The following is a 27,355-nucleotide window of genomic DNA, read 5'->3' as shown; positions in this document are numbered from 1 at the left end:
TGAGTTTTCAAAAGGTGTAAGAATAGGGACCTCAAATTCAGTGAGAGTTGGTTTTCAAAAAAAAAAAAAAAAGTCCACAAAGCTAACTTCAGCCCTTTTATTAAGAATCTGTGTTTCCTACTTTAATTCACAACCTCTATTGCAGATCAGATAGGCACTGAAGCAAAATCAGTCTCCTGGGGACTATCAGAAATCATACCAACTTACAGGGCAGGAGTGTCCAGTCAGAATACAAAGGGACTATGTGTGGCCGTTAATAAAATGAATGGCTTTGGGCTATTACTGAAATACGATATTTCTGCAAGGATCCTTTAAGATTTGTTTGTGTAAAGATAATTTACTGATTTCTATGAGTCCACCAACAGAGGCTTTAATGACACAGTCTTCCTCCTGAATCATGATCTGGGCCACTTTGTGAGACTAGTGGGTAGGGTAGGAAAAAGTACAGCAGCATTTGTGGAACAAAGATTCGCTAAAACTGCAGTACAGGAATTATATACACTAATGCAATCATAATGCACATGTCTTGAGAAAGATAAAAATGAATTAACATGGGCAGAATTCAGAGGCAGAAAATGCCCCCTTAGAATTCTGGAAGGGTTGCTCACTTTTCAAAAGGGTTTCACGAGAACATAACTTATTTGGTCCTTGTTTCATTGTTAGGAATACTAAGATCATCAAACTACTTGTGATCACAGGAAAAAAGAAACACAATCAAAGACAAAACAGCATTCTCTGTCTCACATAAGAATAAAACCACCGGATACCCCCAGTAACACCCTCATCTTACAGGAGAAATATACTGAGAGCACTTGAGAATATTACCCAGAAAAGTCCATACTTTAAAAAATAACTAAAACAAAAAGCAAATAAATGCATATTTTTCTTAGGTGATAATCTTTTGAATAAAAATTACTTGATGCTGAATCTAAGCAAGTGGTAAAAACGTAGAGAAGAAATTATATCTATAATGGTCAGGAATTCAATCTGTGAATTATTGGACTTCTACGTAATTTCTAAGAGTAAGGTTTATATCTTAAAGTTCATCACACTTACCTCCATTTCCTTCTCCACTGGCATTGGCCTCTGCCATTTCTGCGCCATCCAGTTCAGACTCACAGCCTAAATCCAATGTTCCATCAGTTGGGCATGACGACTCCTCTTTCTATATTATTTTTAAAAAATGATGATTTATGGAGATGTACTGGCAACTGAAAACATTTAAAATACTTTCAGAGTCCTAAAGTATTACTACTGTTACTTATAACTTGGAATTTCAACAGATTTACTTAATGTAAAATTAGTCCTTCAAAAAAAAAAAAAAACTAGGAAAAGTACGCTGCCACAGATGATTTTTTGTAGATAACCTTTTAAAATCTATTCAAAAGTGACATATGCTGCTTCCATTTTTTTTTTCAATTCTACATTCCTCCTTATATTAGGAAATGGTTTAACAACTCAGAATTTTACCAGTACATTAAATACCCAGGTACCTACAAAAAGCAACTGAAATAATACAAGTCTTTTTGATTAACCTGGGTTATTTTGTGAAACGCACACAGTGATGAGGGCTTAATGGCTGAGAAAGAACCTTTGCTTCTTTGCCAGGTATAACGTTTAGCATTAAAAACAGCCTTCTCAAAGGAAATTAATGACCTTTAAAGGTAATCCATCATTTATTAAAAACAGTGACTTATTTTTAAAATATAAGAAAAATAAGTTGACTTATTATTGTTCCAAGTTACACAACCATTTGGAGACCATCGGCTTTTATCCTCTGGAACTTTGCATCTTAGATAACACTTCTCATTCTAGTTGGGAAGGGGATTACACTAAAATAATTAAGACTCAATCATCTGAGTCTTTTTATGTCATTTCTCTATTCTTCTCACACAACAAGAATGCATTATTTAAAATTCCCTTGCTGTTTTAAAACTGAACGATTAATTTAAATCAGCAACTTTTCAAGAAGGATGGATAAACTTATTTTTATAAAAGACAGAAAGGCACACAGGTGTGAAGTCTGTATATCAACTGATGGTCATTAAGTCAAATAGTTTACGGCAACTGTGATCATCTTAAGCTCTTGGCTGATGCCTCATGGCACTCCTCCATGTAAATTTTTAAGAATCAAGAATTTTAAGGAAGCCACAACTATTTTCCGTTACCATATGTTAGACTGAAACCACAGATATGCTCTCCTTGAAGAAAAATGTCATTGTTTATTCTTAATATGAAGTCACTTTTAAGACATCTGAAAACATTTAAAAGGCATAGGGGTCACTTTTCTACCCTTCACCCAAATCTAATTTTGTTTACCTTCACATGTCTGAGAAAACGCATGATACGCAGTAATAACAGACATAATACGCAGAACAATCCAACTTACTTTGAGAGCATAGAGGCCTGACTTTCCAGGGATTTTGAAGAATGTTCCATCCCCTATTCGAGTGTTAGTGTGAAGCATTGCATTCAGACAGGCTAATGGAGAAGTTCCACTAGAAAATAAAAGTGTGCAAAAATGAAGCAGTCTGAGATGCAGTTTCTGTGGCAAAACTGTTCTCAGTCTCTCAAAAAAAGACCTTCTCACATGCCTTTTTAAAATATCCTTCCAACCCTGAAAACATCTACATTACAATAACAGGCCAGTCCAGTTTTGCCAAAGTTAATCAGATGCATCTGTCTTATAGGCTTCAGGCAAAAAGTCTCCTGAATTGAAATTATGCTTTTATTCATAAAGCAACCAACACTTTATTTCCAAGAAACCAAAGCCCAAACGTTAATGTGCTGTTATTTTACAAATAATACCACGAAGCCTCAGTTTTTAAATATTACAGGCAACTTGATGGTTGCACTTGAATGATCAAATAAACCAAGTTCAAGGACAGCTCCATCCTATAGGTTGAAAAGCAACAAAAGAATAATAAGAAACCAGGGAAGAACTGATTTGAAATTACAAGTATTTAAGTTACTCACAGGACTGCATTTCTCACACGGCCAAATAAAAATGTCTATCTGTGTTTATACCTCTGATACAGCTTCTACAATGACATCAGTTGCTCAGATTCGTCAATAAAAAAGTATGTGTTTGGGAATTCTACCCAGTTAATAATTATGTTCTGTAGTAAAACTGCAAGTGACTGAATTATGAAAACAGATTTTTTAAAGAAATCAAACAGAATTAAACTAATAATTAAAAATATCAATGCACATATGTACAAACATTGAAATGCATTCATTATACTTAGAAAGATGTTTATGAAATGTATATGTATGTATTTTCTGGAGTAGACTTTAGAACTTTTTTTTTTGTTTGCAAACTAGTATTTTGCAAACCAGAAGTTAGAGCTAGTATTATTACTTTCATTTGCTAATGTTGCCATTTACATTTTACTTCCTAATATGCTAAAAGATTGATATTTGATTGAACCAATATTGATTAGAAGCCCTACTCCACCCCATTTGTGTCATATGGGTTCTGGGTATTTAATCCAAAATATTCTCAGAGAAGAGAACCTCTAGGATATTAAGGTTTTGAAATTTGAATTTCTATGACAGAAACATAGTTTTGCTTACTAAAAGTTTCTAAAAACGAAGACTATTAAATCTCTTACCTACTATGAAAACTCACAATAAAATTAAAAGGCTAAATTTGCCAAGTTGCAACAGCATGTGTGTGTGTGTATATTGCATATATTGTATATATTGCATATATATACATCATAGTCATAAAGGTTTATGAGAATTACAATAAGAAGAACACTCTCATTTTAGGAAGAGGCTTCTCTTTGCCAACATGTCAGTATGATCCCATTGGATCTGACAGGAAGCAAGAGCCCTAACATAAATTTGGTCATAGAACAATGCAGTGATAACACTAAAGTATACGTGGTAATTCTACTGTGTGCATTTATGTAATATCTTTCCTTGGGAGGCTTCTCCAAGTTTACAGACCTCATTTCATTATTTTTCCTCACAAAAGATTTTTTGCTCATATTTCAAGTGGGCTAGGCATACCTTATACAGTAAAATATATTCATCTCTCCCAGAAATATCTCTGTTCATGAACAAATTCCAGATAAATAATGCTGTACATGTTATACTGAACACTCCAAAATACCTATTTTTGTCATTTTCTCTTTAGATAAAAGCACAGACAAATTGAAGCTGGGAAATTATTATGCCAGATTTGTGGAGTTTTAATTTAGTGAAACTGTCAGAAACACAGACTTTCTGTAGGGACTTGGCAAGAAAATGTTAACACTATAAGTAAAATAGAATCCAATACATAGAAATGAAAAAAAATGCAGACTTTTAAAAATGTAACAATAAAATTGCCCACCTAACAGCAAACCTCACACACATTCTTCTTGCTTTTTCCTAAAGTCCTAACACAGATTTAGAATATGAAAGAATACTACAAATTTAAAGACAAAAAGTGCTAAACAAATGCAATTTAACATCACTACAATTTACATTTTCTTTCTAAGGTGCAGTAAATGAAGATAATTGTAGAAGATAAATTGACTACTAAGTAGCAGTTTAATGCTATGCTTGCTGCAAATGTAAGTGATAAGCACCCAGTTTCATATAAATAATAAGCTCTGTGGAGCATGAATATATTATTAAATTATACTGTTTATTAATTCCATAAAGTAAAGATTTACTATGGAAATATTTAAAAATATGTACTTCACAATCACATGACAGTGTATCCCCAAGTCTCAATGACTACCGTCATTCTCCCAAATCATTCCCAAAATAAACATACGAAATCTGTTTTATTTCAAAACTAAACAACATTTGCATTTTAGAAGAATTAGAAAATATTTTGCAATGAAATGCAAATTTTACAACTCAAATCACTGGCTGATTAGTCACTTAGTTTTAAGCTTACAACCTGCATTTCTTTACAGAAAAAAAAAACCCTATATTAGGTCTATTTTTTTAAAAAACAATAAAACATTAGCATCAACTGTTTCATCCAATGCAGAACAGACATAGGAAAATGCATTTTTAAAAAATCCTTCATACTATTTATTTATTGCTATTAGCCTCAACAACCCCATACAGTCTAGAAATTTGGATTGCTTTTCCTGAAGAAATGAATGTCTTCACGAACTATTACTGAACAGTAGTAAATAAAAGTCTTATTTATATGTTTTTATTAATTTCGTATTAAAAAATTAAATCTAGCAGGCATGCCTTGGCCTGCTTTGAAGAAAATATATTTATATATGTTTATGTATTAATATATATTACAATGACTTACTGTGGGCATGAAAGAAGATAAGACAAATATATGTTAGAAATGTATTCTTAGATAGCATGAACAACTTTTACATAGCATTTCATATTTGTAATTAACAAAAAAACACATTTCGTTCACAGTTAAGGCAAGCGTTAATTACCTCAGTTGGAACTTTAAAAGTTAAAAACTCTATAATAAAATATGCATGTGTGTATATGATCTGAAATAACAAAACAACATTTTAACAACAAAAAAAACTCTGAACTTTCAAAAGTTACTTACTTTCTAAAAAGATGAGTTGGAAGAATCGTGATATCCCGAATTATAAAAGGAAAACCAAGAAAAAAGGAAGAAAAGAAAGTTAGTTTTCCAACTTTAAATACAATTCTGCATCTTACCATTTCAATAAACAGGGCAATATACAAGACACACACTGAACTTGTAGTTTTGGCTGCCAAGGGGGAGGAAAACCTGGGGAGCTGGGGTAGAAGGTGACTCATACTTCCTTCCCTAATGCCTCCACAACGTTTTCATTCTGTCCACAATGCACATGTATTTCTGTATCATAAATATAATTAGAAATAAATAAGAAGGACAGTATTTGTCCCCCGTTCTTTTCTTTCTGCCATTCCCTTTAATTGGGCCCTTTCCTATACACCTGCCAGGGTAGATATACAGCTTATTCTACTTGTTTGTTTTTCTCCCTAGACTGTAGGGTTGTGGAACCCTTCTGGTTTGTTTTCATTTCCCACAACCCCTGAAGCAGAACAGGGGTGGAATTTGGAGGCAGGGGAGCAGGCATAATTTAAACTGTCTAGACATCAAAGAACCCCCAGAGATGCTTTGCAGAGCCCTGGTGCTGTGTGAACTACAGAAAACCCATTGCTTTATCACATCAAATTGCTGACAGAACACATAAAATTTTACTAATAGTGCACACTTAGTGAAGGGAATGGATAGCCTATCTATTTTAATAATTTTAAAAACCACACACACACACACACACACACACACACACACACACACCCAGGGAATACAACTGGAAGAAACATACCCAGGGAACACAATTGGAAGAATATTTATAGACATGACAAAGAAAATATCATAATTGTGGTACTCCATTCCTTTATGTATAAAATAATAATGCTATACAATATTTAAGTAACACAACTTTTAGACTATTTTACTAAGTATCTCTTAAAAATGTCAGATAAAAGCTATTCCCAAAAAACATTTTCAATCTAATTTTTCAAATATGGGAGCATCAAAAAATTAACCCTGAACAACATAAGTCTAAAAACTCAACAAATTCAAGAAGCAGCTGTTAACAGCATTTATTGTGTTATTAACAGTTATGTGCTAAGTGCTATTAATATAAATTAATAGAAACAATTATACGTTCACTCTCCTTTCAAAAAAATTCTTAATAGCTCCTTTCAAGTACTTCCAGTATTGACGGCTTAAAGACAATATCTTAACTGTAAAGGCTATATTTTTAAGAGGAAATTATGTGGGCCTCTGGGGTGCAAGTAATATTTTAGCTCTTGATACAGGATCTTTGTGTTCACTATGTGAAAATTAAATTGTTTACTTAGGATTTGTGCATCTAACTATAGTTATACTTCACCAAAATGTTTTTAAAATCATAAAAATGAACAGTTCATTTTTGGATTTGTCTATTCATTTACATATTCAATGGGCAAGTCATTAGTAGTGGAGAAGAATAAACAGTGAGTGTTGATGACTCCTTAACACATACAGGCACACTGTACACCTGATAAATCAGTAACCTACATGATTAAAAAAATTCTAGAAAGTCAAGGCCAAACTAACTTCTTACTCTTGAGAAAAATTACCACCAGCCTGGAACTCTTGAAAATGACTGAAAATAAAAACTTAAAAGCTATATACATTACCTAAATAATCCCAGCACATAAAATTTAGCCAAAGAATGACCTAACGCAACCTTGAAATTTGATTTTGAAGACAAAAACAGTGTTCCAAACTCTTATAGTGCCTCTAAGAAAATCACTAATGAACAGTTTTAACCAGCACAGACATGAGATATAAGTCTTAAAAATATAAAAATAAATAGGAATAACCAATTAACTCAAGAGATGTGTCATAAAAGGAAGATATTTTGCATATTTCCATGTGAAGAATATCCACATGATTTTCAAAATTCAACATGTCTCTATGGTAAAATTAGAAATGCAGCACTGGTACTCTCAGGAGGTAGATATATCGAGGAATGAAATAATTACCAAGTGACATATGTCATGCAATTCTCAAAACTAGAGAAACAATTTCCAAACCTAAGCATGTCTCTGATTGGCCTGAACAATACAAAAAGATACTCTTCTTAGGATAAACAGGAATTTGAACTTAGATCTTTTATTCACTTTGGAGACCTTACCCAGCTACCACCAGGTAGACTACAGTGGTTCATACAACCACGTTCATTAAAGTGACCTTCTGTTTTAGGAGGCAGGGTTCCCAAAACATTAATACAGGACAAAAGTATGCCCAGTATTATTTTAAAATAGTACCTATAAGGAGAAAAAAATAGGCCTCTACAAGTGTCAATTAAAGCCTATAATCCAAATTATAATTTTTAAAGGCCCCCAACTAAAATCTGAGGTGAGGCATCTATAAATCCAGACACTGAATAACAACACAGCACACTATAGCTGGACGTTGACAACTGTCTCTCCCCATGCCATGTTACCACTGCTATACCAGGAGAGACAACAGAGCACAAGGAGTAAGGCTGGGGCTTCTGGAGCCTGTCAGCTTGAATTCAATGGAGGCTACACCATTTACTAGCTGTGTGACTTCAGAATTGACCCCTCTGGGTCTCAGGTTCCTCAACTACAGAATGTGGTAACAGGAGTCACTATTTCATAGGGGATTATTCTGAAGGAGCAATGACTTAAAACATGTAAAACACTTAGAAATGTGTCTGGCATACTGTAAGTGTTCAAAAGATTGTGAACTATCATTTTTATGAATACTCCTCCTCCTCAAAGAGACCAACATCGAGAGGTACACAAGATGGCTAATGGAAAGAATTTAACTATTTTGTAACTTGTCTGAAGAACTGGTTCAGGTTAAGATTTGGTCTAATTTCATTTTCATTTCATCAGCAAAAATAAGTGAAGACGTGGAATGCATAAACTCCAACCCCATCGCCTTTCACATGTGAATAACAGTGAAAATAAGATATTCAATAAAGGTAGTAGGGAAAGAACAATAATAATAAATATCTGTTATTACAGTTCCCATTTACCGAGCATTTCGAATGTGACCGGGCTTTCACAACTATTATTTATATTCCGTGTAGCCACCATGAGAGGTAAGCATGATTTCCAGTTTCGCAGATATAACTGAGGCTGAGATGTGAAAAATCTTACTGCAGTCAAATAACAACTAAGTGATACAGCTGAAATCCAAATTCTATTCTGATTCCAAAGCCCATGCAGAATTCTTCCACTCTCCCACATTCTTCTCCCCACAGTTGCCTCCTCCACTTAATTAACCCTGGATACTAAAAAAGAAAATGTAGCACTTGAAGGAAACACACAAAGAGAAGCCAGATGCTGGCAAACGATAAACGTGGTTGGTTCCATCCTCACTCAATGCCACCTATAGCAATGACGCCCTCTGGGTAGATTCCATTATTCTAAGAACTAGGCTGCAGAAGATGACATCGCCGTTCATCTTCCTTAGGTAATGCTACCTCTGCAAATTAAAGAAGAAAGAACTTTGAGAGAATATGATAGAGAATTCAGGCCCATGACTGAGAGGACTCTGTAGAATTGGATCATTAAAGAATAACACGATCTGTTAATTGAATAAACATTTATTGAGCACCTTATATATGTCAAGTTAATCTTGAAATAAATTTGCACTCTGACAGCGCTTTGCACATAAAAGAAATGCAGACTGAGCTCAGCTGAATTCTCTGAATACATACAAAATGACAAGGGATTTAGGAGAAAGGAGCCTTGAGGCATGTGGCACGACAGGAGGAAAATCATTTCAAATTTAAATGTTATCCTTAGTTTATTCCAAGAAGATGACTGAGATGGGTTCATGTGCCAATTTCTTATGTCACCAACTCTAATGCAGGGGCAACCAACCCATGGGCACTGGTGGCTCTTCAAGACTTTATACTATTTCTCCGTTACCACAATCTCAAAGAGAATATTTTCAATTAGGCCAAAAAATATATCTTTCAAAACAAAATGGTGAACTTCATACATTAAAAAACAGACATTACTTCTATTTGGTATGATAAATTAGTTTAAATAATGATTTAAATTTCTATATTCTACGTGTACTCTTCCTCCTCTCCCAACTCGTTAGCAATGGCTAATACTACAGCATTTCTGAATGTGTTCTATAGGATATTAGTCCCAAGTGCCGCGCCCAAAGACTGTCATATGAATTTTTGAAAAGCAGCATACTGTATGCTTTGCAAACTCACCAAATACATTATTATATAATAAAGTCTGTGAAAAAAAATCCTCCTTAACTCAAGAAACCTCCTTAACTCAGTGTTGCCTAAGCATAAGCAATTAAAAAAAAAAAAATCTTTCCCACCATAGTATTTAGCAACATACCCTATTTTAGTATGCCAAGAAATATACTTGGGAAAATGCTATACTATATTTATGACTAGGATCATTAGAAAAATCTACCTAGCAGTTGTAACTCCCAGGAATGTTTAATTTTATTAGCTGAATGCTTAAAATCTTATTTTAAAGGTATACAAAGCATGCGTTACTCTGTGGAAAAAACAATGCACTGTGATGAGTATTTTTCACTGTGTATATTTGTAAAATTGAAAAACATATCCAGGGACTTGAAATAGCATTGAATAATATAACGGAAAGTACTATATATTTGCAGTATTACCCAACATAAATATCATCTTACTCATCCTCCCACTGGAGATCTTCCTCCTGATCCTCTATCTCTCTCACTATCCTCCTTCTCATCACACAGGACTGAAGCATTTCTCAGACCCCTCAAATTATTGTGCCTCAACAAAGTTCATCTCTCAATTTCCCTTTTCACTTCCTCGCATCCTAATTCATGCAGTGTTTGCGTCACCGGTGGACAGTGCTACAGCTCCCCTAACTGTGCCTTCAACATCTCCCTGCTCCAACGCAGCCTACCCACTGGTGCCAAAGCAATGCTTCTATTCAGTTAACAAACAAAAACACTGCTTAGACTCCTCAGGCAAGGCCACACACTGGATTTTATTTATTTAATTTTAAAAACGGTGGTTTCAGAAGCACAAACTCCCAGGCTGAAATCACAGTCCTACCTTCTCCGCCTCTCGGATTACTCTCAGACCACTCTCCTATAATCTGATCCAACCCGGTAAATCATGTGCCTCCACAGTCTCCCATCTCTCGTTTGCTTCGAATGAAACCCTCTGTCTGCATCCCACTCCTTGCTCCGTTTATCACTCAAAATAAAATGTTTAGGGGTGCCTGGGTGGCTCAGTCAGTTGAGCGTCTAACTCTTGATTTCGGCTCAGGTCATGATCCCAGGGACATGGATACAGCCCTGCGTTGGGCTCTGCACTGACCATGAAACCTGCTTGGGATTCTCTCCCTCTCTCTCTCCCTGCCTCCCTCTCTCTCTCACTTTCTCTCTCTCCCCCTTTGCCCCTCTTTCCAGCTCACGTTTTCTCTCCCCCCATCTCTGAAATAAAAAAAAATAATAATATTAAAAAATAAATAAAAATAAAACCTTTAACTACCACCCGTATGGTGACACCATTTGTGATCCCAGGACATCTGTGTATTACAATCTCAACACTTTGAATATCTCATAGTTTCTTGTGCATCAACACTTTTAAGCTTATAACTTTCCTGCCCCTACTACTTACAAGTTTGGGAACTCCATAGGGGATAGGCATATATTTATCTTTGTACTATCTGACAAGCAATACCAATGCACTCAGAACATGTTTGTTGAGACGATCACTGCTATAAAGGTTGCTACAATCATGCATTTGTGGACCAGCAATGAATATCATCCACAGTCTATTTTAATTTATGACTATAATCATGGGTGCCAAATACCCTACACTCCACTCAGCCACACTGGCCATCTTATACATGCATACCATGCATTCCTTTCTCTTAGTGACTCTCCCGCCTCAGTAATGTGATTCCAGGTTTCTTATTAGTGAAATGGTCCTAATTTCCCCACTAGGAAAGGCTAGCCAGACTGAACTAAATGGTCAAATGGTGGGAGTTTGGGGAACTGATAGAGAAAGAAAGAGGAAAGAGCATACATTATTTTCCATAGAAATACAAAAGGTACAAAAAAAAGATTAGCTGGTGTCTACCTCTGCCTCCAGAAGTAGAGCCTGCCGAGAATAAAGCTAACCAAAGAAAAGCAGAACAAAACATGCAAAGAAAAGAGTGAGGAAAGGTGGTACCACTTCGACTCCTGCATTATTCCTTAGGGTTTTCTGTGTTCCCCTCACAGGCCCCTACCAGGCTGGGACACTCACGAAACGTTCAGGGGCTGCTGATAAAGTAACATTTCACAATTTACAGAGTAGAACAAAATTTAAACCTTGGCAATACCAAGTACTGCTTGAAAATGTCCAGAAATAGAAACTATGAAATACCCTGGTGAGAATATAAATTGACACAACCAATTTGGAAAGACATCTGGCAATATCTAGTGAAAAACAAAACAAAACATAAGTATGCATGCTCTACAGACCAGCAATTCTACTTTTTGGTATAGGTCCTAGAAAAACTCATGCACGTTCACAAAGAGACATGATTTTTTTAAGAGGAAAAAAATGTCAATAAACAATATTCAGCGATGGATTACAGCTATAGACACAGATATACTTTTACCTATATATTCATAGTAAAGCTATAAATTTCTGAGCTACAATAGTATACAGAAAATCTCTGACACAGATTGCCTCTGAGAAAAAGAAGGAAATCAAAGAAGCTCCAGTTCTTTCTGCTAGACTTAATTTAAAAGAAATCCAAAGCAACTACGACAACATGTCCACAACAGTGAACTCCAGCCACTGGTTGTTGGTCTGTGGCATTTTATTGCATTTTCAACATTTTTCAAAACAGAAAATCACTGATGATTTTGTTCTTCTATCTGAAATTTGGCTTCTCTCTAAATCTATCAGATTCTTCCCTTGTGTCCACTTATGTTATTGTTTACAGATTTTTATGCAAGCAAATAAACACATGGAAATTATATGGGAAGTGTAAAGGTACATTATCACACAGAATTCAAAGTAACGAGTTCCTCTTAGGGCTCCTGTCACTAGAGCATGCAACCTTTGATCTCAGGGTCTAGGTTCGCACCCCATGTTGGGTGTAGAGATTACTTTAAAAACATAAAATCTTTAAAAGTAATGAGTCCTTCCCAACTTCCTCCAACTGTACCTCCTACTTAAAATAATGACTATTAAGGATCTATCATGTTTTCTTCCAGAGCTTTTCCTATTTGCATTCATATACGCCTGTATTAATATATTTTAAATTTATTTTTGAAATTTTTAATTTTATTTTCAATACAAATGAGAGCAGTCAGTGCATACTGATAGGTACATGCTTTTTACTTATTAACGCAACCAGGAGATTTTCTCACAGAATATCTTCTCCTCTTAACATTGTACAGATTACTGAATATTCTTAATATTCATATAGTACTTTTAATACCCCATAGAGTGGGCATATCATAAATTTTTAAAGTATTCCCTTATTTAATATTTGGTTTGTATCTAATTTTACCCATTAAAATAGTTCTGCACTAAATAATCTGGTATATACTTCTTTATAAATGAGGTATAGATTGAATGTTTGTGTCCCCAACCTCCAAAATTTGTATGTTGAAACCTAGTATCCAAAGTAATGGCATGGGGAGGTGGAGGCATTTAGGAGGTCATTGGTCATGAGAATAGAGCCCTCGTGAATGGGACTTGTGTCCTTATAGAAGAGACTCTAGACAGTTTTCTGCCCCTTTCCCACATAAGGACTCAATGTGAAGTAGGATGTCCAGTGGGCCAGAAAGCAGGCCCTCCCAAGACTCCAAATCTGCAGGCACCTTGATCTTAGACTCTGCTGCAGCCTCCATAACTGAGAGAATCAAATTTCTGTTGTTTATAAGCCACCCAGTCTATGGTATTCTGTTAAAGCAGCCCAAACAGACTGAGAAAATATGTATAGCTATTTCCTAGAATAGATTCCCAAAAGAATTTTTAGATTAAAAGGATGATTTTAAAATTTTGATAGTTACTTCCAAACTACCTTCCACTGAGAATAACTATTTTCCTCACCCTGGTAAATGGTGGACAGTATTAATCCTTAAATTTTTGTTAATCTATCCAAAATGGAGGTGAAGAGGTGATTCCAGGTAGAAGGAGCAGCATGAAGGCGGCACAGGTAGACAAAACTGAATGTGGTGCACAGAAACATGATTAGTTCTTTGATATTTCCAGAGAGTGAATGGAAGGGAGAGTAGGGTTGGGATCAGCTTCCGGAGGGAAGATGTACACACCATGCCATGCACATGACATTTATACCACACTTTAAATCCCATGGCCAAGAGCTTAGACTTCATGCGAGACATGATAAAGAGCCTCAGAGGACTCTAAGGAGGGAAATGGCCTTGTCCCTTTGTTACCATGAGGATAGATCTAGAATGAGACATGCCTAGAGACAGATCAAGTAGGAGCCTCAATACTAGACTGCAGGGAGGATGACAAGAACGTCACCAGAGCAAGGATGGTAGGGCAGAGATGGGGATAAAGAGTGAAGAAATGCATGAGAAGAAATACAGTGTGAGGAGGGATCAGTGAGACATAAACACTAACTAGATGTGTGAGATAAGGCAGGAGAAGGAACTTGGGATTGCTTTAGCTGCTGCGGCGGGGGTGGGGGAGGACAGTGGTACAATTAGTTAAGACAGATAACAGAGAAGAGATTGGTTTGGGAAAGAAACTATGGTGAATTTAGTGCTGGACTTGCTAATTTAAAGGTATGCATCCAAATTCAGATACATACATGCATCACAGAGTTAATGCTGGGGTTAGAGATAAACACTGGGGAACCATCAGCATATAGGTGATATTTAGAAAGGTGAAAACTGATAGGCACAGATGTAGAGTAATAAAAAAAGAGAAAAATGACTGACTTGAGATTATTATATTCCAACAGTCAGAAAACTACATGAGAAGATATTTCTGAGATGACAAAAAGGAAAAAAAAAAGAATCTTATGAAGGATTTCATTATAATAATGAAGTGTAACTCTAACCTCAGGACATGATGATTTTAGAAGTCAGAATAAATCTCTGTATTCATAGGTAGAAATAACTTATAAATAGGAAATTACCTAGAAGATCTCACCAGCAGGAATTTTTCTTTTAAATACAGTTTTTCTTTAAAAGGTAATATAAGAACATTACAAAATTATCTGTCAATGGATAAAAAGATGAAAAACAATCACTCAAAATCTCCTTAAAACAACTCTGAGCATTTTATAAATTTTCTTCTAGCCTATTTTACTGGTGTGCTTCTATTTTCAAGTTATAATTTGACTAAGCATTGAATTACAATATTTCATTTTACATGATACCCTCTCCATACTATAAAACCATTGTAAATACATCAAATGTTAAACATATTCTATCAACTTGTTTCAAACCATGGTTTTCAATCTGGCTATATCTTAGAATTTTTAGGGCAATTCTTTTAATGCAAATCTTTAGGCAACTCCAAACTAATTATTAAGTAAAAATCTCTGGGTGGCACCCAGGTATCAGCATTTTCTTATATCTTTCCAAATGATTCTAATTTATGGCCGAGTTTGAGAACCACTGATATCACTGGTAGGCATTTAAATTATGTCCTTTGTAACTGAGACAGCATTAATATGAATCTCTTAGCACATGTTTTTTTTTTTATTTTCAAAAATATTTTAAGATAGGCTTGCAGAAGTGGCATTATTAATTCGGGATGTTTAAGTTATGTAATGACCTTTTGCAAAGCCAACTGGCTTTTCAAATGAGTTATTTTGGTTTACACTCTCACCAGTAACATAGAGCGGGAAACATCATTCAGAGTCAAGGTGAAGTGTGTGGACTGATTAATTCATTAGGCAAACGAAGAAACAATCTCCAGTGGTTACTTTACCTTGCATTTCTATGATTATTGGTAAGATCAAATGCTTATCCACATACTTGTTTATTCCTTAGTTTTCTACATTGGAGCTCTTTTGTTCATGTCCTTTTACCATGATGCTCTGAGGTCATTTTTTTTTCTTAACTGTTTTAATAGTCTCTTTGTATCATACCTTCAGCATATTAATTGAAAATGTTTTCCCCACTGTCACTTAATATTTTTGATATGAGCACATAAAAATTTATGTAGTCACTTATGCCCATCTTCTTTTCCTTTGCACTTTGTTCTATAGCTTTTAACTGTGAAAGTCACTTCTTCATCAAAGGTGGATTCACACATGAGATTTGAATTTTTCTAACCTTCTCCCAATTGTATGACTTTTCGTTGGTAGGTTTTCAACCACGTATGTATCTTCCTCAACATAAAATACAACTACCGCCATTACATGTTCAATAAACATTTCTCACTTTTCATGGCTTTCTATGGTTCAGAAAGAAGAGCAGAGTTTTCCTGCCCATAACTGATTCATGTTCCTATTCCTTCTCTGCGGAAGAATCTGGTACTAGTCATGGGAAATTCCTTGGTCAGCAGAATGTCAAAAGAATTCAGCTCAGAGTTTTGCTGGCTCTGGGGAAATTTTTACCTTTAAATGTTTGATAAAGGAAATGTCTAAAATTAACTGCACCCACCACTACTGTTAAGATTGCCATTCACATCACAGAACAAATGTCAACTTAACTTAGTTGTGTTCTCTCCTCCTTCCTCCTTTTCCTCTTTCTTTGTCCACTTATATTCTCAAGACAATTTGTTCAGTGGTAGTTATCTGCTTTAATTAGAACTATTACCATAGAAAGATATTAAATAAGCACAGCTTTCTGCTATAAAATAGAAGATTTGTAAAATTCAGCTATCATAGTTACTTGGAAGGGCACGAAACACATCCATAGAATTCATATCGAATTATAAAGTAAAAACAAACTTTACAAAGGGCCTAACTTCTAGGCAAGATCTCTCATGGAAACAATATGCTTTGAGAAAGGAAGAGTAAATACAAAGACCAGTGAAGTTAAGCATCCTTCCCTTCCCCAGACTTAGTTTTGACACTTAAAAATACATCTAAGAATCTGGCAGTAAGCCTAAAAGAAATTTAATACACCTAGTTCTTTAATTTCACCCTCAGGAAAATATAATTCATGAGAGGCAGAAGTTGGGAGCAGGGATGGCAGAAAGGCTTATGTTCCCTACAAGCCATATTGATACTCATCCATATAGGAAAAAAAAAAAAAAACAGTAAGATAAAGTTAAGAATACCCAAGATCAATGCAAATGTAAAAAGAGAATAAACAATGCTGTTTCAGGCTAATGGTTTTGGAAAACTATAAAATTATACACACATACATATTAATAAATTCCAAAAGTAATGGTACTAATACGTTATATATGCGTTACCTCTGTTTTACAGAAATAAACATCTTCCTTAGGAAAAAATGCGCATTTTGATGACCCATGGGGAGAAATGTATCTTTAGACAAAAGAAGACTTCCTGTACATTATTTTACCGCAATATCAATGTTCTAGCCAGACACACAGAGACCCTCCAGACAACAATTCCAGTGACAAAAAGGGAGAAAAATATGTAAATGTAATAGGAGTAGAAAGGAAGAGAATTGGCGAGCCGCAGTAATTCAAGAAAAATTATTTTCAACCTGGAGCCCTATTTAATCAACTAACTAAATGGTAACTGATTAAGTGGTTGTTAGAATTATAGAGAACTATCTATGTTTATGCAACAATAAAGGAAATAGTCATCTGCCTTCCTTCATTTTTCAATGTTTCAAAAAACAAAACTTGAGATATCATGGCTTCTGGCCATTTGGCAAACATCTTAAGTAAGCACAACTCCAACCCACTCATTTAACCTGAATTAATATTCTTGAGGTTTTATATAGCCATTTAAAGCTTTCAGGAAATAGTTCCTCGATGCACCTGCCACCTAATTCCATGAAATCAATATTTCACTAAAGCTAAGTCAGGAAATCTTAAGGTGCTGAATTCAATTATGACTGTTACTTCATGAGCCACTAGTAGATAAAACATATCATTGAAATTGAAAATCATTACAGTTAAAGAGCTTTACCTCCTTTGGGGGGGGGGTGTTTTATTAGGTACCATTAACATAATTAATAACAGTATATCACGTTAGGATAACAATAACAACTTTAATATATGATACAGTACTTTCCTATTGCCAAATGCCAGATAATAAGCACAGAGACAACATTCTCTCTGGCTATGCCTGAAATAAATCTATTGTGATGTGGGAAGAAGCTGCCTGTCAATATGAAAAGGAAAACTGATAGCATTGATTCAAACTTCATTCAAAGATGAAAACAAGTATTTACCGAAACCCAGATATATTACTATTTAAGCAGAAAACAAATATTCACATCTTTAGTCATAAGCACATTACACATGAAAGGCAATGGTAAGCTGGGGTTCCACATAGAAAAGTTTTGTAGACACATTAAAAAAAAAAAAAAACTTTTGTAAACAGTAAACACCTGGAATTGGTCTTCAAATGCTGTCTCTTTTCAGATAATTACTAACTACCTGACTGGCCTCCTTGCATTGATCTTTATAATATTCTGGGATCCAATGTGGGGTATCCCAACTTCATTTTCAAAACAAAAGAGAGAATGAACAAATGTCCAAACAGATAAAAATCTAATGTTCTAAACCTATTTATCCCTTAAGTGGCAAACCTTTGGTAATTCTAAAATTGTTCATTTGTCACCTAGCTTGTTAAACTGAGTTTCAAGAAAACTCTAGAAATTTTCAAAACAATCCTGATGCTAGTACATTCCTGTCTTTCATTTCCTCCTTGGTTTGCTCAGGCCGTGTGATAGGCATTCTTTTTCTTCTTTTTTTCCCCCTTTGGGACCCCCACTTCAAGTCTAACATTTGCCTGTGGCTTAACATTTCACTGTGATGGAAAGAATGAGCTTTGGAATCAGCAAGACCCAGACTGAAATACCAGATCTTCCACCTATAACTGTGTGAAGTTAGGCAAAAATACCTAACTTCTCTAGCATCAGTTTCCTCATCTGTAAAATGAACAAACATCACCTACTTCTCAATGTTACTGTGTGGATTAAGTGAACTAAAAAATAGAAACTGCTTGGCTTAGTGCCTGACACTGATCAGTTACTGCATAAATGTTAGTTTCCTGCCCTTTTGCCAAAATGACATTCAACAGACAGTTCTAATGATATTTACAGACACACACATCTGTGTTTCTTCTTTTCAGTTTTTTACCTGTATTCTACTATTAGGCTTAATAAACTTCCTCCAAGCTTTTCATTGCCCTGAAGGAAAATAACTGAAGTAATATTTCATAAATAAGCAATAGCCAAGAAAAGGCACCAAGTTTCTAAAGCACATGCTCAAAAATTGAAGAAACTCTAGCATATTCTCTGTAAAAACTTTAAATGCTTGGGCAATTTAAAGAGAAACAGAGACAGTATTTGTGCTGCAAAACTCCTTAAAAGTACAACCCAATTTGATTCTTAGGAAAACAGGGTTAGAATAACGAAGTGCTCTTAGTGAAGATAAAGCAAAACATTTACTGGGAAAACCCAGCCATCACCCTCCAGAATATTTATTAATGTAGTCAGGCGACTTCGCTTAGAAGAACCCCAAGGACAAGGGTGAACAATCAGACTACAACTTCAGCAAGAAAGATCACGGAGATGCAGTCAACGTTCACAGGGAAGAAGGGTCAGATATATAACGAAAAGCAAAATAAAACATTTCTATCTAACGTTGCGGTAGGATTTGCATGTACAGATAAATTGGTAGTCAAAATATGGCCACAGTTTACACAAACTGTAACTCAGACAGAGGAATTAGAAAGCACACCAGGGCCTCCCGAATTTTCCCTTTCCAACAAGTCACACTTCTCAGTTTCAATTCTAGTCTGCACTAGCACACTGACAAAACAGAAAAAACGTATGTGAGCGACATCCATCTGGGAATCACCCTCATAACCTTCTACACAGTCATTCGAATCACACTGCCTGGCCTTCAGGCGTCCAGTTGTCTTCTCAAACCCACTCAACGTGAACAGGGGAATGAGTGACAACTACGCGGTTCCATACAGGAAGACCCTCAATGTCCATTTTCACCCGTCACTAGCTGGTACCTACCCGGAAGGAATGAACGGAACCACTCCAATGCAATCCCAGCCACTCCTGCTAGTTCAAGCATTCGGTTCAGCATCACCTCATGACCAACACGAAAGCAGCTGAGGCTCTAATATAATCATCATGGAAAGTTGTCCCAAATCCTTCATTCGAGGAAGATCCTTCATACACACCAACGCTGTCTCCAAGCCATGCCGGGGTCTGAAACCAGACTGGAAAATATTATATATGTGTATATATAGTAAAACTCCCACAAACCACTCTTCTACTATGTCATATTTATTTATAGCTGCTTAATCCATCCTATATATATAAATATATGTATGTATATGTATATATGTGTATATATATACATACATACACACACATATTGCCTTCTCAAGGTGAAATATGAACATTCAAGGAAAGATCCTTTTCATAGTAGAAGGTAAACTGAAAGCATATGAAGAGCTGGTGCTGCCTGGCAAGGTAGTTGAGGTGGTCCCAAATGGAATATACTCTGTCCTGAAGGGGAGAGAGAAAACACAGTATTGGTTTCTGAGGCTAATCTTCCAGGCTTGGTATACAGGATCACACTATTCTGAGGCTTAAAAAAACAACAAAACAAAACAAAAAACCTTGGCTTTTTCGAGAGATGAGAGAGTAATGCCAGATTAACTCTTGACACTGTTTCATATTACCAAACATGTGCCTTCTTACTCCTGAATCCCAAAGTGGACACCACTTTCATAATCCTGGCTACCACTGCCTTGACTGCATTATCAGAATCTCTACTGATCAAGGAACCCTCTACTTGCTCATCATGCAGACAGAACCAGAAAACTTTCAATGACTATCAACTTCAAATGGTAGGAATAATAATAATAATAATAATAATAATAATAATAATAATAAAATCAGTGGAGCCCCAAGAGCTATTATATGTTAAAGAGCAAGAAAAAACCAACTTATTTAAAATATCAATTTCCCCTCTCACTTCTCAATGAATAGGCTCTTAAGAAACAAAGAGATAGATATTAAATAGAGTTTTCAAAATTAAACCAGAGAATTCACTATTTTTATCTTCTTGAGACCTTTATTACAATATTAAAGACTATATATTTCCTTTTGGTACCCCTCTCTCAAACTAATGCTGAAAACTAAAACTTTCAATTGCAGCACAAAATCTTACTAAGTTTCTCTATTTCCAGAATGTGTCTGGAATACAATTAAATGGGTTAAATCACTGCAGCATTATTTTCTATGTACTTACCCTCAATTATTATTTGCATTAAGCAAATGGCTATCTGTTTGTCATATATAATTCCATTTAAAATTAATAGAATTCTGTCTTCTAATCTCCATTTCACTTGCTCTACGGGCCAGACTAATCCCATCCTTGTCAGCTACATACAGTAGACACTAAAATGAAAAATCTTGGTAATGTCCATCCAGTGCACTGCCTCCTCTACCCACTCAATATTTACTTTGGTTCCAAAGCCAACTATTCCATTGACATCAAATATCCAGAAACCTGTTAGATAGGTTTGGATCTGAGGTTCCTATCAAACATAATACTCCCTATGTTTTTTCCTGGACACTCTCCCACTAATTTCACTGCATCTCATAAAAAGTGACATAGCTCTCAGAAGGAAAATGCAAAACCTAAATGGATCACCTAGGCAAAGGACTTACAAAATACCATACCGAAAAGGAGACCAGCTGGTTGATAGCTCAAACTTACAGTCCACTCGGTGCTCAGCAATATACTATGCTTCTCCTCCTAAAATTTTAAGTCCTCTTGTTTGACACATCGACCCTCTGTTGTATAACTTGAGAGGCTGACCAAATGCAGTAAGTATAATAGTCTTCTCAAACCATCCCTTATACAGATGTCAGCTGAAGATGTGTATAATTAAATATGTTCTATAGAATAAACATGTGCTGAGGTATGCACTATGATGTAGGAACTACACAGGATATACAAACATGAGTGAGACAGGTCACTAGCTATCTTGCAATTCATAGTTTAGATGGTAGAGAGACATATAAACAAAAACAACTGTGGTAAAGATACATTTAAAACCCCCCTTTAAATACAGAAGAAGGAACCATATTTCTGCCTGGGAATCATGGGGAAAGTTTCCCAGGGGAGATGACAATTTGCATCTTAAATGATAAGCAGGTAGCAGGGCAGCAGTAATGGTTAATAATCAACAGAAGCTAAGGCATCAGCATACATGTAATTTAGTAGAATCCTGGAAATCAGATTACTACTCAAAAGTAAAATATATTCTGTCCTATATTTAGTGTAACAGACAGTCAAACTATTTCAGTGTAATGGAAAACTCCTAGTATACTATGAACATTCAATAAATATTAACGAAACTGTGAGAACCTTAATGACAGAAGCACATGAATAATCACACAGATTTTTTTCATAAAATTAATCATTCCCTACATGTTCAAATGGAGACCTCCTCAGAGATAGCAAAGTGGATTTTTCAGTAAAGTCTATTCTCCAAAATTTCATTTGGTGTATTTGAGGTTTCACAGTCACATTTCAAACCAAATTTGGATGACAGTGCAAAAACACAGGACTCTGAGACACCTTTCCCCTCCAAACATACCAATTAGATACTCAGGAGGAGGTACTGTCAGGACACCACATGTTAAAAGAGGGAAGCTTAGAACGTGGGAAAGCAGAAGAAATATCACATTGATATCATTTGCTCAAAGGGCTAAAGTGTTCCAAGTATGAAAGCTAACTAAAGAAATACAGTTTCTCAGTTACAAACAGGACCTCCCCAAAGCACCTCATTTGACTAAAAATTATTTACTTGCTGGTATATTGTAAAATGGGAAAACCCTTGCCTAAAGTTCCAGCATTGGTCACTGGCAGATATGTTAAAAACGACTCAGGATCTGCTTAATCAAGTAACAATGGCTTTCAATCTTATCACTGAGTCTGAGTTAAGAACATAAACTAAAATCCCATTTCTAACTTCTCATGAAATTTTAGATAAAAACTTGGGTATTAAATAACATTACATACTTCTTATTGAAAACAACACTTTGGCACCAGTGTGCCAAAACATTACTGTGAAGTATCTTAGAATACAAATTTGACTTGAAACCCATCTAATCTTGATTAATTTCTCCAAATTCTTAATAAGGCAGCAAACAGTAAAATCTCATTAATCAAATATCTTACAATTGACAGCACATTTTCCAAATTACATTATTTTCATAACAATCTTAAGATGCAGATAAAGAGTTACAATTTTCCCCCCATTTACTGGAAAGATTAAAAAATGACTGAATGACTTATACAGGAGAACGCATTATGTTAGAAGCAGAAATGGAGAATTAAAATTTCCATTCACTCAATCAGAAAATATCATGAGCCTATTATATGAAGGGCACCATGGGGAAGAGACAAATCAATGAGACATGAACCCTACCATTAAGGAAATTGCAGTCCTATTATAACAAGAGAAAATCTGAGCGAGTTTATTAGATGCTACAACAAAGGAACACACACATTATGTTATGATGGAATAGGGTGGATAAAATAATGAATTAGAGCCAGAATTAAACAATCCTTTACTGAGGAAGTGGTATAGGAAACTGGAATTGGGCTTTGGAGGTGGGGGATGGAGGACAAGCAATTGGAGGTCATTGCAGGCTGAGCAGAGACTTGAAAATATATGGAATGTTTGCATAAAGTCAAGTGTAGGTAATTACTTTTTCAAATGTCAAAAATGATACTACATATTTAACCTAAATCAAGCCCAAGAATGAGATTTAATTTAAAAATAGATATAACAGAAGTTGGTCGATTTTCCTCAAAAACTACCTTTCCCTATAGTTAAGGCTCTTAGATTTTAGCTGGGAACATGCCTCCTTGCAACAGACTATTCTCCAGCTTCCCATTCAGCTAAGTGCAACTCTGTATCTGGCCAAGGGACAAGAGGAAAACTGATGCACTCAACTTTCCAAAGATATCAGTAAAGGGACTGCATGTGCCCCTTCTCCCAGCTGCTTCTTGGAACATAGATTTGGTGGCAAGCCATGTTAAGACCATCAGGATGAGGACAAAATCCTAATGATAAGGGAGCAATAAGACAGAAGGACCTGACTTCCTGGATATCCTGATGTACCTCAACTCAGCATTCCTGGACTACCTACCTTTAGAATGTCATGTGAGAAATTAACTTTTATTTTTCTTAATCCCTTATTTCGACATTCCATGATACCCAGGCAAACTTATACACTAGCTTATATAAACAGGCTGTGCTGTAAACACAAATTAAAAGTAGTTTCTTGGATCTCAATTCTCAAAACCTAAGAAAAATAATCTGAACATATTTAAATTAATTGCAAAGGGTTTAATATAATTAGCAACATACAATTTTAATAGGCTTTCAAATCTATTTTTACATTTTAATCTATATAACAACCCTAGGCAGAGTAAAAGTCAGAAATCAATATTATCATATTGTAAGTGAAGAATATCATGAATTCATTACAAAAAGAATTTGATAGCTCCAAATTATATTGAGTTTAACCTCACTTAATCCATAAAATAATCATTACATATATTCCATACTGCACTGATATACTAAAAATCCATTTATAAAGAATGTCAAATGATCTGTCAATGCCAGAAAAAAGAATCAATAAGTGAAAACCAGATTTTTACTTTAAGTTCACATTAGTTTACAATTTACCCATTGGACTTCTCAGTCCACTCAATTTTATTGTGATTACATCTAAATATTTAATTGCTGTCCATTTTTAAAATAGAGAACAGAGGAAAATTTAATACATAAACAAAAATATATTATCACAGTGTGAATGAAAAAGCAGAGCAAGCTGTAAGAGCCCAGAGGGAAAATAGCAACAGAGAACAATGGGTGCTGGATGACCTGTTCGCATCAACTTGTCCACACGCAAATCCATTCACCCTTGTTTCACATATTACCACCTCTGACAGCCATTCCAAAGAAGAACTAGAATAAGACTATTCAATAAAATGATCTAAGGCATTTGCTGAGCTCACTGGCTGCCTACATCAGCCCACAGAGGAAGGAACGTAAGGTGATTGCAACCTCTTCCCCTGTTCTTCCCGTAGTCCTTTGGGCAAGGTCTTGATGGCAACAAGGAGCCACTGAGGCCAGATTCAAGAATCTTAGATCACTAGCAGAAGTATAAATGACAGTACAATCTCTCTTGCACCCCTAACTCCTGCCAACAGTGTTACAAATATGTACTATAGGAGGCAAATAAAATCAGGTAATAGAGGGTGACTGGATCAATGAAAATCCATTGCTTCAGGAAAATCAATTGAAAGACATGTCCCTTCTAATAGTACCTTAGAATGGAAGATTTATCTTTTCTTTACACAGACTTACCTTCACTTACTACTAGGCTTTTGCACCTTCTTCTCAAATTCAAAACTGATTGGTCTCTTCTAAGTTTTAAGATGAGTCAAATATCTATTAGTTTTATTATAATGGACCACTCATTTTCTCTAAGCCTTAGTTTATTGATCTGCGAAATAAAAGTTTAAGACTATACGATCTGCAAAGTCCTTACCAGAAAGAAAATGTTATAGTACTGAGTTAAGCTTCATCTCATCTTACATTGCATCTTAATGCAGTAGAGACTGCTCTGAATGCACTATTTTTAAGGAAGCTTGCTTCCAAATAAATTCTCAAAAGAAATGCTTAAAGTTGGGATAGTAAAGACAACAGCAAATGACCCCTTGTGTAAAATAGCCCTGATGTTACCAAAGGCTGTAATTCTTCAACTGTTAGGAATTATTCAGCCCCCTATTCTTCTATCACAAGAAACTCTTCTAGGTAAGACTAGAAAATTGCTAGAGTGACCAGGTGGTTCAAAACTGGGCTAAGGGAAAGACTAGATTTAAAATTTAGTTAATTATCTGCTCCTACTCAAACTTCTATAGACACTATTTCACAATTTTTCATCACACTTTTATGAGAAAAGAAGAATATACCATTGTATCCAACATAAATACTAATTTATAAAACTTTGAGGGGCGCCTGGGTGGCTCAGTCGGTTAAGCGTCTGACTTCAGCTCAGGTCACGATCTCGCAGTCTGTGAGTTCGAGCCCTGCGTCAGGCTCTGTGCTAACAGCTCGGAGCCTGGAGCCTGCTTCCGATTCTGTGTCTCCCTCTCTCTCTGACCCTCCCCCGTTCATGCTCTGTCTCTCTCTGTTTCAAAAATAAATAAACTTAAAAAAAATTTTTTTAAATAAAAAAAATTAAAAAAACCTTTGAAAATTAAGTTATAGGTGGCTGACTCAAAAGGGTGGTATCTAAAAATAGCAAACTAAATAAATTCTAATTTAAAAAAAGTTAGCACTTCTAACATTAAGGCAGGATAAAATAAGTGAGCAGTAAAATCTGTTCTAAGTAATTCCAAATAGTACTTTCTGCATTCCTGATTCAGCACTTTCCTTCTTAGGGTGGAGGTGTAGGGGGATTCCAAAGTAATCTTTGCTAATCCTAATGCTTCAGAATTTAAGATGTGAGCCATTTAGATTTTCCCACTAGCAACAACCTGTTCCAATACATCTTCATGAATGTTATTTTTTTTCTGTATCTAGAACCAGCAGGTCACCTTCAATAAACACTAATTAAGCAACAAATTGAATAATAATCATTGTACAAATTGTTGTATTTCATGCAGACGTGCTAGAAAAGCACTAAGTAATGAATTCAGGTTAGCTGTAGTGGCCTGACGGAGAACGTGCTCTGCTTGGAAATCTTACATCTGCCTTTTGAAAAATGAAAAATAAAAACAAAAAGGAACGAGTAGCATTTTTACCCCTCCCAGTGGAAATACAACGGATGGATGAGATGAAGAAGGACAGAGAAATGGTTATGATACAGATTACCTATGACAGTAAAGGATATCTGATCATTCTTTGCTTAAGATAATTTCCCGCTGCTTCTGAAACCATACTCACTTATCCATTTGAGCCTCCTTTTCTTCCCCTAGATCCATCTCTTAGAAGGAGAATGATGATGTTCCTAACTTAGCCTACCCCCATGGAAGCATAGTTTACTCAATCCCATCTATTTCCATTCAGTTGTTTTAGAAATGGAGTAGGCGGCACCCTCTAAGATTGCCTTTCGGGTTATCTACATTTTGTTAGCAATTATGCTTTGACTGGTCACAGTTAGGAAGCTCCCCAGAAACAAGTTTCAATCTGTAAGTCCAATATCAACAACAGAGTGAGAATCCTATGAAGCCTTTGATCCACCCCTGCCCTGAGGCAGGTTTCCCATTCACAGCATTACCTTGGAAAACAAACAGGAAGAGGGCGCATCCAAATATGCCCCGGTCCTGTCTGTGAGCCCAAATCTTCACTCATAGTCATCCTCCTCACACTGGACAAGCATAAGAGGTAAAAATTCATCTGCCGCTTTGCATTCTCCAAATGTAAATGGGTTATGGAAATGTCTTTTTCACCCTTCAATCCTATTTATAATTAGGTTATAAGCTAGAAGAGTCTCAATACACCGATCTATAGGCTAGACTTTAACCTCTGCAAATAACATATAAGACACTCAATAATTAGCCCAAAAAGCTTCTAATGGGGATATGTATGCCATGAGGGGGGAGGGTATTTACTTAATAGAATCACACAACCAGTACTTTCCTGCATCAAAATTGTTTTAGGCTCAGGCTGCAAGTAT

At 35.6% G+C, this 27,355-nt stretch overlaps 1 protein-coding gene across 2 annotated transcripts in view; it reads right to left on the bottom strand.

The window, feature by feature from the left end:
* Positions 1-27,355, bottom strand: part of ASXL3 (ASXL transcriptional regulator 3) — a 175,880-nt gene that overhangs the window by 106,234 nt on the left and 42,291 nt on the right. For both annotated transcript variants that reach the window (XM_042911003.1, XM_042911004.1), the window contains exons 3-5: positions 26,083-26,085; positions 2,390-2,498; positions 1,057-1,165 (exon numbers count right to left, since the gene is read on the bottom strand). In XM_042911003.1, the coding sequence (XP_042766937.1) occupies positions 1,057-1,165; positions 2,390-2,498; positions 26,083-26,085 (221 nt within the window). The remainder of the gene's footprint in view (positions 1-1,056; positions 1,166-2,389; positions 2,499-26,082; positions 26,086-27,355) is intronic.

This window comes from Panthera leo, chromosome D3 (assembly GCF_018350215.1).
Source record: "Panthera leo isolate Ple1 chromosome D3, P.leo_Ple1_pat1.1, whole genome shotgun sequence".
Lineage (NCBI taxonomy): Eukaryota > Metazoa > Chordata > Mammalia > Carnivora > Felidae > Panthera > Panthera leo.
This window is presented reverse-complemented; position numbering and strand designations above follow the sequence as displayed.